General features: G+C 41.6%; 1 protein-coding gene across 1 annotated transcript in view; it reads right to left on the reverse strand.

The window, feature by feature from the left end:
- Window positions 1–2,972: 2,972 nt before the first annotated feature.
- Window positions 2,973–17,431, reverse strand: part of LOC141075672 (uncharacterized) — an 89,473-nt gene continuing 75,014 nt past the window's right edge. The window contains exons 14-16 of the mRNA XM_073562775.1: window positions 4,363–4,563; window positions 4,081–4,284; window positions 2,973–3,372 (exon numbers count right to left, since the gene is read on the reverse strand). Coding sequence (XP_073418876.1) covers window positions 3,085–3,372; window positions 4,081–4,284; window positions 4,363–4,563 — 693 coding nt within the window. The 3' untranslated portion in view covers window positions 2,973–3,084. The remainder of the gene's footprint in view (window positions 3,373–4,080; window positions 4,285–4,362; window positions 4,564–17,431) is intronic.

Raw genomic sequence — 17,431 nt, forward strand, 5'->3', positions numbered from 1 at the left:
TTAGAAAATTTCACAATTTTCCAACTTTAACATTTCCCACATGCTTACTTTACATCAGCACAATTTGGGAACCAAATTTTTTTTTTGTTAGGAAGTTATAAGGGTTAAAAGTTGACCAGCGATTTCTCATTTTTACAACACCATTTTATTTTTACGGACCACATCACATTTGAAGTCACTTTGAGGGGTCTATATGATAGAAAATACCCAAATGTGACACCATTCTAAAAACTTCACCCCTCAAGGTGCTCAAAACCAGATTCAAGAAGTTTATTAACCCTTCAGGTGCTTCACAGGAATTTTTTGAATGTTTAAAAAAATGAACATTTAACTTTTTTTCACAAAAAAAATATTTCAGGTTCAATTTTTTTTATTTTACCAAGGGTAACAGGAGAAATTGGACTGGAAAAGTTATTGTGCAATTTGTCCTGAGTACGCCGATAACTGATATGTGGCGGGGAACCACTGTTTGGGCGCATGGCAGAGCTCGGAAGGGAAGGAGCGCCGTTTGACTTTTTCACTGCAAAATTGGCTGGAATTCAGATCGGATGCCATGTCAAGTTTGGAGAGCTCCTGATGTGCCTAAACAGTGGAAACCCCCACAAGTGACCCCATTTTGGAAACTAGACCCCCCAAGGAACTTATCTAGATATGTGGTGAGCACTTTGAACCCCCAAGGGCTTCACAAAAGTTTATAACGTACAGCGGTACAATTAAAAAATCATTTTTTCCACAAAAATGATCCACCCCCAATTATTTTCCCAAGAGTAACAGGACCCCAAAAGTTATTTTGCAATTTGTCCTGAGTACACTGATACCCCACATGTGGGGGTAAACCACTATTTGGGCGCATGGCAAAGCTCGGAAGGGAAGCAGCGCCATTTGACTTTTTTGGCTGGAATTGAGATCAGATGCCATGTCGCGTTTGGAAAGCCCCTGATGTGCCAAAACAGTGGAACCCCCCCAATTCTAACTCCAACCCTAACCCTAGCCCTAATGGGTAAATAGAAATAAATACATTTTTTTTTATTTTATTATTTTTCCCTAACTAAGGGGGTGATAAAGATATTTTTAGCGGGTTTTTATTTTTGGCAGCTGTCATACGCTAAAAGACGCTTTCTATTGTAAAAATAGTTTTTGCATCACCACATTTTGAGAGCTATAATTTTTCCAAATTTTGACCCACCGAGTCATGTGAGGTCTTTTTTTTTGCGGGACGAGTTGACGTTTTTATTGTTATCATTTTCGGGTACGTGACTTTTTTGATCGCTTTTTATTCCGATTTTTGGGACGCAGAATGAACAAAAACCAGCGTTTCATGAATTTCTTTTGGGGGGTGCATTTACACCATTCCGCCTGCGGTAAAATTGATAAAGCAGTTTTATCTTCGGGTCAGTACGGTTACAGCGATACCTCATTTATGTCTTTTTTATGTTTTGGCGCTTTTATGCAATGAAAACAATTTTATTTAAAAAATAATTTTTTTGCATCTCTTTATTCTGCGAGCTATAACTTTTTTATTTTTTCACTGATGATGCTGTGTGGCAGCTCATTTTTTGAGGGACAAGATGACATTTTCAGCGGTACCATGGTTATTTATATCCGTCTTTTTGATCGCGCGTTATTGCACTTTTTGTTCGGCGGTATGATGATAAAGCTTTATTTTTTGCTTCTTTTTTTATTTTTTAAGGATTTCAATAAAGGGGTTAACTAGTGGGACAGTTTTATAGGGCGGGTCGTTACGGATACGGCGATACCAAATATGTGTACTTTTATTACTTTTTTTATTTTCAAAAAATGAATTTATTAGGGAATATTCTTTTTTTCATTTATTTAGCGATTTTTTATAAATTATTTTTAAAACTTTTTTTTTAACTATTACATTGTCACAGGGGGGACATCACTGTCATGTGACAGATCGCTGATCTGTCACATCACAGATCGCTGTGACAGATCAGCGATGCTGTGGGGGTCTCAGGGAAGCATGGAGGAAGCCCCCTCCCTCCCGATGCTTCCCTAAAGTCCCGGTACACTGCGATTGTGATTGATCGCAGTGTGCCAGGGGTTAACGTGTCGAGGGCGGTCCGTGACCGCCCCTGACACATAGTGCCGGGTGTCAGCTGTGATAATCAGCTGACACCCGGCCGCGATCAGCTGCACTCCCCCCGTGAGTGCCGCTGATCGCTGTGACGCACTATTCCATCCTTGGGACTTAGGTCCCAGGTCACATGGACGGAATAGTACGTCTAATGTAGGAAAGGGGTTAAATACCAGCAAATGGCAGCTCCCAGTGGCTGAAAAAGTTAATAAATAAAAAAGTTAAATGAGTGAATTTAATTTTTTATTAAAAGTAACTGATTGTTTAATCAAAAAATATTAATACAAAAATAAAAATTGCAGCACCTTCCCTGTATAGAATAACTATTTTTTAAAATAATTTTGTGCAGTCTGGAAAGTGTATAACACTTTTCAAATAATTTTATTAGGGATTTTGTCTTCATTCCTGGAAAAAATTGCATGCAAGTGGCTTCCAAACCCCTGCTTTTCCCCAGTCTGTTTGCCTGCCTTCAGCTGGCACTGATATCAGAACGTACTCATGTGGAGTACTGATGCTGGCAGTGAAAGTGTCAGCACCCGCCTCCTCCTCTGTGTGTCCTGCTTATCAGGACAATCTCCTGCAGCAAGCATGTTTGTCCCCAGAGCTAGGGAGACACAAGTGTTGACCCTCCCACTGCCAGCATCTGTACTCCAAACTTTCCATGCTGGACAATATTATCAAAAATAATTTAACATTTGCTCACACTTTACACTATTAAAACTTCTTTATCTTGTTGTGTCTTGTTGTGCATTAACCAGTGTGGCCACAATGCATCTTCTGCATGTTAATGTGACAATTTTTTAAGCTATAACAAAACATTTTTACAAAAGGTTTTATTTTTTTACAAAAAATAGAATTAAAAAAATTGACGAAATCACACCAAAAGACACCTTTTTTATTTCTCAATTAGCTTCAACACAATGAAATTAAGTAGTATCGGTATTTCTTTTAAGATATCGCCATCTGTAAAAGGAGTAAAAGAGCAATCAGCAGGTATTTAAAGGGCGAGCTTCTCCCTGGACTGTGAAGCTAGCCTGCAAAACATTGGATGGAACTTTTGTGACTTGAAAAGGTTGCTGGCCTCCGACATAAAGGCTGAATTTTCCTGGTTCAAGAATCCAGTAATTTGTCCAAATAGCTCGCTGTCGAGGCAAAACTGACCAAGAAAACTTAACAGAACCATTCTGCGGAATTGTTACTCGTTGAACACCTACTAACTGCCAGTGGGGAACTGGCACAGATGCATTGGACCAGCTCATGTACACTTGTATTACCTGGAGAAAAGATGTAGAAGTTAGGCAGCCTTCAAGGTCCTGCGTAATGCATCTGTCTGCTTATGTTCTATAGACATTATTGTGGATAGCGTCAACACCATTTCCACTCCCTAGAATCGTCAACGTTCTAGAATATCATCTAAGTCTTGGCATTTAATATTTCCTACTATTTTAGGTCTCATAAGGAATTTGTAAAGGTGTACTAATATGTATGTCACGACCCTCTGCTGGTCCTGTTATCTTTATCTTCCCCCTGGGCCGTGGCAGAGCCGAAGACCCTAACCACAGTCCTGCCCCAATGCACGAAGCTATGATTATTAGAAAACTTCAAACGTTGATCACACAAGAACCACAAAACAGATTTCTTCACCCCATGTCATGTTTTCATCAGTATCAAAGGGCCAATATGGCCATGAGAGTTCTTTACACAAATCTGAGCACTTTGGGCAAGTGTAAATTCAGTTCCCGTACCGTGCTCTCGTGGCTGGGACACTTCTGTGCAGTCAGACTTTCTGTTTCACTCAGTAGCTTTTCATAACTGTTCTCAATTCTCTACTCCATTTTGAATGCTTTTCACTATATTTTTTTTTATCTATGTGTTACTTAGCAATCGGGTTACAAGATACGCACATTGTGCTAAACCTATTGCTCCTGATTATATAAATCTGTGTTTTAAGAAATAAATGATGAAGGTTGTTTTATTCTCACCTCATCTCCGGACCTTAATCCTGAATTTTTCACCTGTACAGATAAATCAAGGGTTTCACAAAGCTTAAGGATTGGGGTGACCACCAAATCGCTGTACTGAAATGTAGTATAGGAAAGCCCATACCCAAATGGGTAAAGAGGGATCTGATTCCCATAATAGCGGTATGTCCGACCATACATGGTGTAATTTTCCATTGCTGACACCTTAAATAGAGAGGAAACATTTAGGCACTTTTACCTTCTAGTCCTAACGCTACTGAAAGGCATCCATTTGATACATACTTGGTCCATCCCTGCTGGCCATGTGGCTGGAAGTCTGCCACCTGGATTGGCGCCTTCTGCTCCAGTTAAGACTTTAGCAATTGCAGTCCCGGCAGCTTGGGCAGGGAAGAAACACTCTAAGATAGCATGGACACCGGCACTGTTCTGAGCCCAGGAAACATCCAGAGGTCCGGCATTAAACAGCAAGAGGACGGCCTGCCGCTGGGAGGTTGTACAAGAGCAATAAATTCACTGACAACTGAATATACACATTAAAACATGGACACCAGCTACCATGATGTCAATACTAAACTAACCAACAGTGCTCTTCACTATTCATTCCCAATGCCAGCCTAATAGCAGATCAATACAAAGAAAATGGGAACACCAAAAAGATTCAGCTAATGTAGTCATGGAATAGGAATAGATAGGAATAAGGGATGAAAACCCCACTGCCAATCTCATGACTGTTCATATATATCTCAACTAAATGCAGACAAAGCCTTTAAGAAGCTTTATGGTCTTTATAATGTATATTGAGAGTTAATAATGATAAATTATAAGACAATGGCTACATTAACTGGTCTATTTGGATTTTTTTTGTATAATGGCTCGATCAGACGAGCAAATTATATGTACAGTGGTAAGCAAAAGTTTGAGCAACCTTGGTCAGAATTACTATTATTGAGAACAGTTAAGCAAGTTAAAGATGAAATGGTCTCTAAAAGGCCTAAAATTAAAGAAGACACATTTCCTTTGCATTTTAAGCAAAAAAAAAAATCTATATCTATATACAGAGCAAAAAATTGGAACAGCACACAATATTAGTGTAAAAGTACTATGGGTGCAGGGCCTCTCAGCAAGGAGTCCCCTCTGTGCAAAAGGATATAAATTCAGAAAAAAAGAGGCAGCACTCCAGTATTTTCAAAAATACAAAAGGGACTTTAATAGCCCTGGTGGCATGGCAACCAGGGCTATTAAAGTCCCTTTTGTATTTTTGAAAATACTGGAATGCTGCCTCTTTTTTCTGAATTTCTCTCTCTCTCTATATATATATATATATATATATATATATATATATATATATATATACACACACACACACACACACACACACATATATATATATATATATATATATATATATATATATATATATATATACATACATACATACACACACGTTCTTGAAAAATTACAAAAAGGAAAATGGGCTAATGCAAAAGTTTGGGCACCATACATGGTTAGTACCTAGTAGCACCCCTGTTACAAGTATCACAGCTTTTAAACACTTTTTGAATTTTCATTTATTTTTCCTTGAAAAATTCTTCCAGTTCTCTGAGATTCCTGGGTCATCTTGCATGCACTGCTATTTTGAGATCTAGCCACAGATTTTCAACGATGTTCAGATCAGGGGACTGTGAGATCATTGTATAACCCTCAGCTTGCACCTTTTGAGGTAGTCTATTGTTGATTTTGATGCGTGTTTAGGATCATTATCCATTTGTAGAAGCCATCTTCTTTTCAACTTCAGATTTTTTACAGATGGTGTTATGATTGCATTAAGAATTTGTTGAAATTTCATTGAATCCTTTCTTCCCTCAACCTGTGGCTGCAACACAACCCCGGAGCATGATTCATCAATCATTCTTAATTGTTTGCAAGATGTTTTTTTTCTTAAATTTTGGGCCCTTTTTTCTCCACACATGCTTTTGATCACAGCAACCATAGAGTTCTATTTCAACCTCATTGGTCTACAGGACTTGTTTCCAAAAAGCATCAATCTTGTTTATATGTTCTTTTGCATACCTCTGATGCTGAATTTTATGGTGAGGAAGCAGGAGAAGTTTTCTTCTGATGACTCTTCCATGAAGGCCATATTTGTTCAGGTGTCACTGAACAGTAGAACAATGTACCACAACTCCAAAGTCTGCTAAATCTTTCCGTAGATTGTTTGCAGTCAAGTGAGGTTCTGATTTGCCTCGCTATCAATCCTACAAGCAGCTACAAGCAGCTGAAATTTTGCTTGGTCTTCCACACCTTATCTTGACTTCCACTGTTCCCGTTTATTGCCATTTCTTAATTACATTTCGAACTGAGGAAAGCACAACTTGAAAATACTTTGCTCTCTTCTTATATCCTTCTCCTGCTTTGTGGACCTCCTCCATTTTCATTTTCAGAATGCTAGGCAGCTTCTTAGAAGAACTAACACATGCACTTTTTTGGCAAAAGGTTAGAGGAGGGTGGATCTTTACAGAGCTACAAAACTTTCATCACCTGATCTTTCCTAAGGATGATAGTGAACAAGCCATAACCCTAACAGGCCTGTCTGAAACATTCGTCAAAGCTATCGGAGTACACAATTCTCCAAGGGTGCCCAAAATTTTGTATCGGCCCATTTTCGATTTTGTAGTTTAAAATGTAAAAAATGACAACATACTTTGCCTAAAATACAAAGTATATGAGTCATCTCTAACTTTAGGCCTTTTATAGATCATTTCATCTTCAACTTGCTTAACTGTTCACAATAGTAATTTTGACCAGGGGTGCGCAAACTTTTACATGCCACTGTAGGTGTGCTGTCAGTGGATAGCACACAGATCAAGGTTATTCAATATACACTAGCTGTTCAGATGATAGTTTTATGACAGAATGAGTGTCCGTGTAGAAAAAAAATGAATGCAGCATGTACTAGTCTGTCTTTTGGACGACACTCGCCTATAGGTGTGGAAAAAAAAAATTAGATCCGATACAATATACGTATCATACTTACTGCATCTTATTTTTAACAATAGATTGCAAATATTAACACAGGAAACTGTATTTGATCAAGTACATGTAAGGGCTTGCTCAGACGAGCGCTATACAGATGTGGGATATCTCAGTGCATCATTCATAGAACACATAGGCGTTATAGCCGGTGTTCCAGTGCACTTGGCTGATTTTCCACATTGACCATAGGTATTTGTGGAAAAAAACCACACAGTATGCACTATTATGGTCAAATATATGGCCTAGACTAATACATATAAACAGCCCCTGCGCTCATCCGCTATGTAGACATGTACGCAGAGCCAGTTATGGTCTCAATTATGGAACATGACTGACCCCGGCCTTAAACTGTTGATGTATAAAAAGATACACTACAGATATAAAAAACGGCTGCATGATATGCGGCTACTTTGACAGCCTGAATACATGGGGGGATTTCCTAACAAACAGGCATTCCTCACATGTATTCAGGCTGTCAAGTAGCCGTAAATCATGCAGCTGCGGCGACAGAAACTAAATCTCTGAGCACTTTCAAATACTCGGGAGACCACCCAAGCATGCTCGGAAACCCCGAGCAAAGAGTATACTTGCTCATCACTAGATACGACCAGTTTGAGCACAATTGTTGTGTAAGTGGGACAGAAAGTGAATACTGAAGTGGTCCAAAAAACTGGATCACTGAGCAGCGAGTTCCCACCCGCTGACCATAACTAGAAAGCCTTTGCTTGCGTGCGTGTAAAGGCAGGGGCTTGCCATTTAGTGTCGGAAGGTAGAGACATGCCACCAGCTAGTCAATACCGTGGCTCAGTACCCAGCAATTAAAAAAGGAAATTAGACCTACCGGTAATTCTGTTTCCAGTAGTCCCTCAGGACAGCACCATGGAGGAAGTCCTCCCTTGACCTATAGCGGGACAGGATCACAGAGAGGTTAAAAGGTCCCTCCACCCTCCAGTGTTTTTTCAAAGTACCACCGAGGATGGATGGAAATGGTCTAAATGTGCCCTTACAAACGCATCTATAAGAGACCATTTAACAGCTTCATCTTAGTCTGGAGCCATGGCGACCTGACGGACGAACAATCTGCCGGAAGATTGATCCCGTGCAAGCCTAAAGACAAACATAAGGGAGGGAATTAAGGGTGCTGTTCTGAGGGACTACTGGAAACAGAATTACCGGTAGGTCTAATTCCCTATTTCCATTTCGTCCCTCCGGACAGCACCATGGAGAATACCAAAGGAAAGATCCCAGGGTGGGTACAGAAACCCAAGGACCAAAGTCCCAGGCAAGAACCAGGCCAGATATAGAAATGATCTGCAAGATCAAAGAAATATAGATATCTAAAGAAAAGCACAAAGATAAACACCGTAGTGAGTGTCTGATCTATGTCTATAATGGCCAATTTCAGTATGAATGTGGTAAACAAGGTATGCAGCAGAAACAGAGAGTGAAACATACTCTTCTGCTCCCGCCGTCTACTAACCTCCCTAAATCTGACATTTCCTTCTCCGTGGGTGGTACCACAATAACACCCCGGCAGCAGGTGCGCTGTCTGGGTGTTATGTTTGACACCAATCTCTCCTTTACATCCCATATACAATCTCTTGCCCGCTCTTGCCGCTTACACCTAAAGAACATCTCTAGAATCCGCCCTTTTCTCACTATGGAAACAACAAAAACCCTCACTGTTGCATTGATCCACTCTCGCCTGGATTACTGCAACGCTCTATTAATTGGCCTCCCCGTCACTCGACTATCCCCTCTCCAGTCCATACTCAATGCAGCAGCCAGGATCGTCCATCTGGGTAATCGGTACTCGGACGCGTCCGCTCTTCGCCAGTCCTTACATTGGCTGCCCATTCATTATAGGATCCAATTCAAAGTACTTGTTCTCACCCACAAAGCTCTCCACAGTGCGGCACCCCCTTACATCTCTTCTCTCATTTCTATCGGCCTAGCCGATCGCTGCGCTCTGCAAACGACTTTCGACTAACCTCTGCACTAATCCGTACCTCCCACTCCCGACTCCAAGACTTCTCCCGTGCTGCTCCTATCCTCTGGAATGCTCTACCCCAAGAAATCAGGACTATCCACAATTTGCATAGTTTTAGGCGCTCCCTCAAAACACACCTGTTCAGAGCGGCCTATCACATTCACTAATCAAAGTCATTCTCTGTGTAAGTGTGCGTGCGTAGCCCATTCACTATCTCCATCCATCCGTCACTCCTGCAAGATGGCTGGACCTTCATTGTAAATACACCATTGTAAATACACACCTGTACTCTGTATCTCCCTCACCTCATTGTAGATTGTACGCTCTCACGAGCAGGGTCGTCTTATTTCGTCTTATTTTGCTTTAATTATTGTATTGTTAGTGTTGTTATTTATGACTTGTGTTTTGAAACTGTTAAACTGTAAAGCGCTGCGGAATATGTTGGCGCTATATAAATAAAGATTATTATTATTATTATTATTATTATTATACCCGCCGTACCCCAATACCAATAACGAACAGCCGTGAATTATAGTTGTTGTGATAGATACTTATAAAACCCCGCAGCCACAGAATAGGTTTAAAAACCTTATTGCCCAGCAAAGTATGGTGATAGCCACAGCCACAACACCATGAGGACTGTACAGACCAGTAATCCGCTGCATGTGGTTAACGATAAAAGACTGTTCCTTCGTTGGTCCTCCTGGGCTCAGGTTAAACCCTGGTTAGAGATCAGCTTACCAAAGTACAAGGAAACCTGCAAGACAGAGACCCTGGACTGCGGGAAGATCAAACCAATAACAGTTAGTACATGGATAATGGGCAGAGCATTGGGATGCACGTACACTACTCATCCAGGAGATCACGTCTATTCCAAACCCTTTGATGTCTAAACCCCCAAGTAAGGGTTGATTATTATTGAAACTAAGGAAATATGCTATCTGGCAGGTAATATCTCCTGCCATTACCAACATAGGGCTTCTTATTAGAAGCACTGAAAGGGAAACGTGGATCACGCCTGTTTTACCTACAGTATGTTAGACACAGGGTGTCTGGACTCTGGAATCGATGAAAGTGGTGTTGGTGGGGGGGGTTGTTGGTAAAAAACCTGTGATACGAGAGATCATTTCGAACTGCCTCTATACGAGTCATTAGTCCAGACATTATATATAAGTCAACTTATCTATATATAAACACATATATACACGAGTAGCCTAAATGCAATTTTCTCAGTGATATTTATACACCCAGACTGCCATGGTGGGAGTAACCATACCCTATAGCTAGATAGAGTAGTTTTCTCCCCATCACAGAGGGGGATTACCTACTGTGAGGCAATGGGACTATGGGTTCTCAACTCTAAGCGTCCAGGTTACAGATTCTTTATCTCAGGAGCCCTGTCTGCTGTAAGGACAGTGTGTGTGGTATCCTCTGCCACCTGACGCAGTGCTGCTGTTTCGCCACAAGGTAATGAAAAAACAATGTTCAAGAGCCGTGTTGCTCGAAACGCATATGGTCTCATTACACACCACCCCCTGTCATTGCTGTGACATCTGAGATGTCTGTTTCATCATTTTGAATTTTTTAAGGATCATCCAATACAATTTTTTTAATTTTTAAATAAGCCTTGTGATTGAGCTGGATCCACTTCTATTTTCCCTACTGCCTGGGACGCTGTGCAGCAGTGAGGAAGCCGTGCTCCTTCTTGTGCTTGGAATTATATCTCGCGGGTGAGCTGAATGTTCTCTTTTGTTTTTACAAAGGCAGTGATGCAGTCCCTGGTAAACATAATTCAACAGACTTATGTGACAAAAATCTGTCTACTGGATGTTGATCAAGGCAACTAGTCTGATTGCCGTATGTGGAGCTGGGAAAGATTCTTTCCTTCCACCTCATGGGATTTACTGCTCCCAGGACCGTAGTATGTCCTTTGTAGGATGAACCCAAAGATGTACATCTCCCTTTAAAGCTAATTACGAAAGAGACTTGCCCTTAGCACTCAAGGCATTAGCTCCTTGAGAGTTCTGTTCCAGACGGAAGAAATGCTATTTTACTAGGCCAATTCAAGCGTAGGTGTTTTTTTTTTTTGGCTAAGCTCGGATGCCAAGAATGAAGCAACAGAAGTTGGATCTCGGTCCAAACTGAAGGACTCTGGGCCTGAGACAAAACGTGAAGTGGTAGACCAACAATACAGGGTGCGGCCACACCACAAGGCCCAAGTCAGATGGTCTAAGCCAGTGGCCCACAGCCAGCGGCAGAAAGCCACAACGTCCGAAGTGCTATGAGGCACCATGATGTACTATGAAGCCTTATGAAACAATAATGATACACCCTGAGGCACAGGGGCACCAAAGCACTATGATGACATATGATGCACCAAAGCATTATGACGCGATATGATGTATAGAGACGCTATGAAGCACTATGATGCCATATGAAGCAAAAAGGCACTTATGAAGCGCTATGATGCACGAAGGCACTCTGAAACACTGATGCAATATGATGCATAAAGGTACTATGTTCCAATATGAAGCAATATGAAGCAATATGATGCGGGCAATGTGAAGCAGTATGATGCAATATGCACAGAGGCCTATGAAGCACTATGATGCAATATGATGCCTAAAGGCAATATGATGCACTATAATGCGATATGATGCAGCGTTGCTGTGAAACACTATGATGCAATATGATGTCGAGTTACTGTGAAGTACTATGGTTCAATATGCAGAGGCACTATAAAGCACTATGCCATATGGTGCAACCTGATGCACTCAATATAATTCCTAGAGGCACTATGATGCAATATGACATGCATAGGTATTATGATGCACTATGATGCAATATGATGCAATATGATGCACAAAGGCACTATGACATAGAGGTACTATGATGCAATCTGGTGCAACGTGATGCACTCCATAAAATGCATAGAGGTACTATGATGTAATATTATGTACAGAGGCATTATGATGCCATCTGATGCCCCGGACACTATGGATGCAATATGATGCACTATGATGTAATACGATGCAGAGGCATCCTGAAGCAATATGATCCATAGAGGCACTCAATAAAAAGCATAGAAGCACTATAATGCAATATGACGCGTAGAGGCACTCAATATAGCGCAGAGAGGCAATATGATGCATAGAGATACTCAATGTGATGCTATGATGAAATGATATGCACAGAGACACTTCCATATAAAGCATAAAAGCACTATAATGCAATATGAAGCATAGAGGCACTCAATGCATAGAAGCAACCTGATGCATAGAGATACTCAGTGCCATGCATAGAGGCACCCTGATGCAATATGATGCACAGAGGCCCTCAATATAAAACATAGAAGCACTCTAATGCGATATGAAGCATAGAGGCACCCAATATAATGCATAGAAGCTATATGTTGTAGAGAAACACTCAATGTAATGCATAGAGGCAATATGGTGCACAGAGACACTCAATGTAATGCGTAGAGGCAGTATGATGCAATATGATGTCCGGAGGCACTCAATATAAAGCATAGAAGCACTATAATGTAATATGAAGCATAGAGGCACTCAATGCATAGAAGCAACATGATGCATAGAGATACTCAGTGCCATGCATAAAGGCACCATGATGCAGTATGCCGCACAGAGGCCCTCAATATAAAACATAGAAGCACTCTAATGCGATATGAAGCATAGAGGCACCCAATATATTGCATAGAAGCTATAGTTGCACAGAAACACTCAATGTAATGCATAGAGGCAGTCTGATGCAATATGATGCACAGAGGCCCACAATATAAAGCATAGAAGCGCTATAATGCAATCTGAAGCATAGAGGCTCAATATAATCCGTAGACCCAGCCATTGGTCTCAATCCTGTTGAGTGGTGTGATTTCCTTTCCCTCTGTGGCTCTACGGCTAGGGCCATGAGCTGCCATTCTGAACGTAACATCTCATTTGTCACCCAAAGGAGCTAATTACTGAGCTGCAGCTGGAGGGCCTTCATGGAGACACTGTGCTGCATTAACTCCCTGTGTCCTCCTATGGATGGAGTAGTTAAGTCAAACCATGAGATGTAACCTGGACATATGGCCTTATTATAGCCTAGAGGTCCAAGGCTTAGCTGCATATATGTGAACAAATACTTCATCACCTGAGCAGCTTTCGGCACAAAGGCATGAGACTAGCATCCGTCCACAGACCTAGGCCATCAACAGCATTCCACCATGCACTTACCTGTGCTGGCTCCATACCTGCTAGAAAACAGGGGGAGCTGGTAACGCCGAGAGCCCACCATGGAGGGAAGCGGAGTCCCGTCAGGTATGCTGCATTACTGCCAATGATTTCCTCTCCTGTACCACACGAGATCCAGGAAACTCGCCTGTTGCCTGTCTCGTTCTGCACAACTGCGTTCTACAGTGGAACGCACGCTGACCTGCTCTGGCATCATCGGAGGAGTGACGCCTTCTTCTCCACCCAATTTCCGTAAGTAGCAGTGGCTTGCAGGCCGGTGTCGGAGCCGAGAGCCTCCACTGTGGGAGGAAGCGGTTCTACCCAGGAGCCTCGTCTGCACCCTGGTCTCTGTGGCTGAGGGACCCCCCTAGGAGGGTTTCAGCCCCGGGCTGCTTGACAGGGGGAAGGTTTGGCCAAGCCGCCTGATCCCCCTGGGCCCCGTCAAACGTTCACCTTCTATCTTCACTCCTCCTGGAGCAACCTCTCCTTCGACCGTCCCCTTTGGGACAGGAAAACCACTGGAGGGTGGAGGGGGGAGGGACCTTTTAACCTCTCTGTGATCCTGTCCCGCTATAGGTCAAGGGAGGACTTCCTCCATGGTGCTGTCTGAAATGCCGCAGCGTCTCAGAGACAAACATACATGGCTGTGGTCATACAGCCAGTGGCTGACACAAGCTGCCCGTGGTTTAGGCAGCATGTATCATCTGACAGGTTTCCTTTAGCTAATCAATGTGGCCAACCAAGTTCTTCTCTTTATGGCAGCTGGACATTTTCAGTAGGGCAGAGCACCATACTACAAGAGGTACAGTGGGGAAAAAAAGTATTTAGTCAGTCAGCAATAGTGCAAGTTCCACCACTTAAAAAGATGAGAGGCGTCTGTAATTTACATCATAGGTAGACCTCCACTATGGGAGACAAACTGAGAAAAAAAAATCCAGAAAATCACATTGTCTGCTTTTTTTCATTTTATTTGCATATTATGGTGGAAAATAAGTATTTGGTCAGAAACAAAATTTCATCTCAATACTTTGTGATATATCCTTTGTTGGCAATGACAGAGGTCAAACGTTTTCTGTAAGTCTTTACAAGGTTGCCACACACTGTTGTTGGTATGTTGGCCCATTCCTCCATGCAGATCTCCTCTAGAGCAGTGATGTTTTTGGCTTTTCGCTTGGCAACACGGACTTTCAACTCCCTCCAAAGGTTTTCTATAGGGTTGAGATCTGGACACTAGCTAGGCCACTCCAGGACCTTGAAATGCTTCTTACGAAGCCACTCCTTCGTTGCCCTGGCGGTGTGCTTTGGATCATTGTCATGTTGAAAGACCCAGCCACGTTTCATCTTCAATGCCCTTGCTGATGGAAGGAGGTTTGCACTCAAAATCTCACGATACATGGCCCCATTCATTCTTTCATGTACCCGGATCAGTCGTCCTGGCCCCTTTGCAGAGAAACAGCCCCAAAGCATGATGTTTCCACCACCATGCTTTACAGTAGGTATGGTGTTTGATGGATGCAACTCAGTATTCTTTTTCCTCCAAACACGACAAGTTGTGTTTCTACCAAACAGTTCCAGTTTGGTTTCATCAGACCATAGGACATTGTCCCAAAACTCCTCTGGATCATCCAAATGCTCTCTAGCAAACTTCAGACGGGCCCGGACATGCACAGGCTTAAGCAGTGGGACACGTCTGGCACTGCAGGATCTGAGTCCATGGTGGCGTAGTGTGTTACTTATGGTAGGCCTTGTTACATTGGTCCCAGCTCTCTGCAGTTCATTCACTAGGTCCCCCCGCGTGGTTCTGGGATTTTTGCTCACCGTTCTTGTGATCATTCTGACCCCACGGGGTGGGATTTTGCGTGGAGCACCAGATCGAGGGAGATTATCAGTGGTCTTGTATGTCTTCCATTTTCTAATTATTGCTCCCACAGTTGATTTCTTCACTCCAAGCTGGTTGGCTATTGCAGATTCAGTCTTCCCAGCCTGGTGCAGGGCTACAATTTTGTTTCTGGTGTCCTTTGACAGCTCTTTGGTCTTCACCATAGTGGAGTTTGGAGTCAGACTGTTTGAGGGTGTGCACAGGTGTCTTTTTATACTGATAACAAGTTTAAACAGGTGCCATTACTACAGGTAATGAGTGGAGGAAAGAGGAGACTCTTAAAGAAGAAGTTACAGGTCTGTGAGAGCCAGAAATCTTGATTGCTTGTTTCTGACCAAATACTTATTTTCCACCATAATATGCAAATAAAATGAAAAAAAAACAGACAATGTGATTTTCTGGATTTTTTTTTCTCAGTTTGTCTCCCATAGTTGAGGTCTACCTATGATGTAAATTACAGACGCCTCTCATCTTTTTAAGTGGTGGAACTTGCACTATTGCTGACTGACTAAATACTTTTTTTCCCCACTGTATGTCTAAACCAGCAGCATCCAATAAGACAAAACTCTCGATTATAGTAGTATCAGCTGATCATCAAATGTGCATTGGCGTTTCCTGACTCTCCTCCAACAGCAGATGTTAGGAGAGCATAAAACGATTCTTGATGTCCATATGGTTCGATGTTTTGTCCACATGAAAGCTATGTGGTAGTGACTTATTCTCATGTCTCCATTAAAATAATCAAGCATGCTGATTTATAGTAGACCTGGGAATAATAGCCATCAGCTGAAGTTACTTCATGCTTTACCAGGTTTTCTTCCATTCACCGTCTATTTACTGTATTCAACTATTTTCCGTATAGAGGCTATTGCACGATTTCATTCTGTGTGACCTATGCAGCGTCGGACTGGAACACCTTGGGCCCACCAGAGAAAATCATTCTTGGGGCCCACTATGTAGCTGCATAGAGTTAAATACCAGACCACCAATTATGCGGTAAAACACGCTAATATCCGGGTATAATATAAGGTTGTACATGTCTTAATTATGTAGCAGGAGTTGGGGTAGCCCCCTCATAGAATATAAAGCAGCCCCCTCACATAGTATAATGCAGCCATCTCATAGAATATAATGCAGCCATCTCATAGAATATAATACTGCCCCCCTCATAGGGTATAATACTGCCCCCCTCATAGGGAATAATGCACCCCCTCATAGGGTATAATGCACCCCCTCATAGGGTATAATACTGCCCCCCTCATAGGGTATAATACTGCCCCCCTCATAGGGAATAATGCACCCCCTCATAGGGTATAATACTGCCCCCCTCATAGGGTATAATACTGCCCCCCTCATAGGGTATAATACTGCCCCCCTCATAGGGAATAATGCACCCCCTCATAGGGAATAATGCACCCCCTCATAGGGTATAATGCACCCCCTCATAGGGTATAATACTGCCCCCCTCATAGGGTATAATACTGCCCCCCTCATAGGGTATAATACTGCCCCCCTCATAGGGTATAATACTGCCCCCCTCATAGGGAATAATGCACCCCCTCATAGGGTATAATGCTATATAGATATATAGATATAGAGTTAGATAGATATAGATAGAAAGATAGATGTAGAAATAGATAGATATAGAGATAGATAGTAGATAATGGATAGAAAGTAGATAATGGATAGATATAGATAGATAGATATAGATATAAAGATAGATAGAGATAGAGAGAGCGGTAGATAGAGAGAGATAGATATAGAGAGAGATAGATACAGAGATCGATAAATAGATAGAGAGATAGATATAGATAATATATAGAGATAGATAAAGATAGATAATAAATATAGAGATAACAGATAGATATAGAGATAGAGTAAGATAGAAAGATATAGAGATAGGTAGATATAGATAATAGAGATAGCTAGATAGATAGACATAATAGATAGATATAGATATAGATAGAGATAGATAGCAAGATAGATATAGAGATAGATAGAGATAGAAAGATAGATATAGAGATAGAGCGATAGATAGAGATAGATATAGATAATAGATAGAGATAAATAGATAGATAGATAGATAAAGATAGATAGATATAGAGATAGATATAGAGATAGAAAGATAGATAGATATACAGAGAGATAGATATAGAGATAGAGATAAATAGATAGATAGATATAGAGAGAGATATAGAGAGAAATAGATATAGATAT

Source organism: Dendrobates tinctorius, unplaced genomic scaffold, assembly GCF_039654945.1.
Source record: "Dendrobates tinctorius isolate UK_male_01 unplaced genomic scaffold, ASM3965494v1 ptg000015l, whole genome shotgun sequence".
In the NCBI taxonomy this organism is placed as follows: Eukaryota; Metazoa; Chordata; class Amphibia; order Anura; family Dendrobatidae; genus Dendrobates; species Dendrobates tinctorius.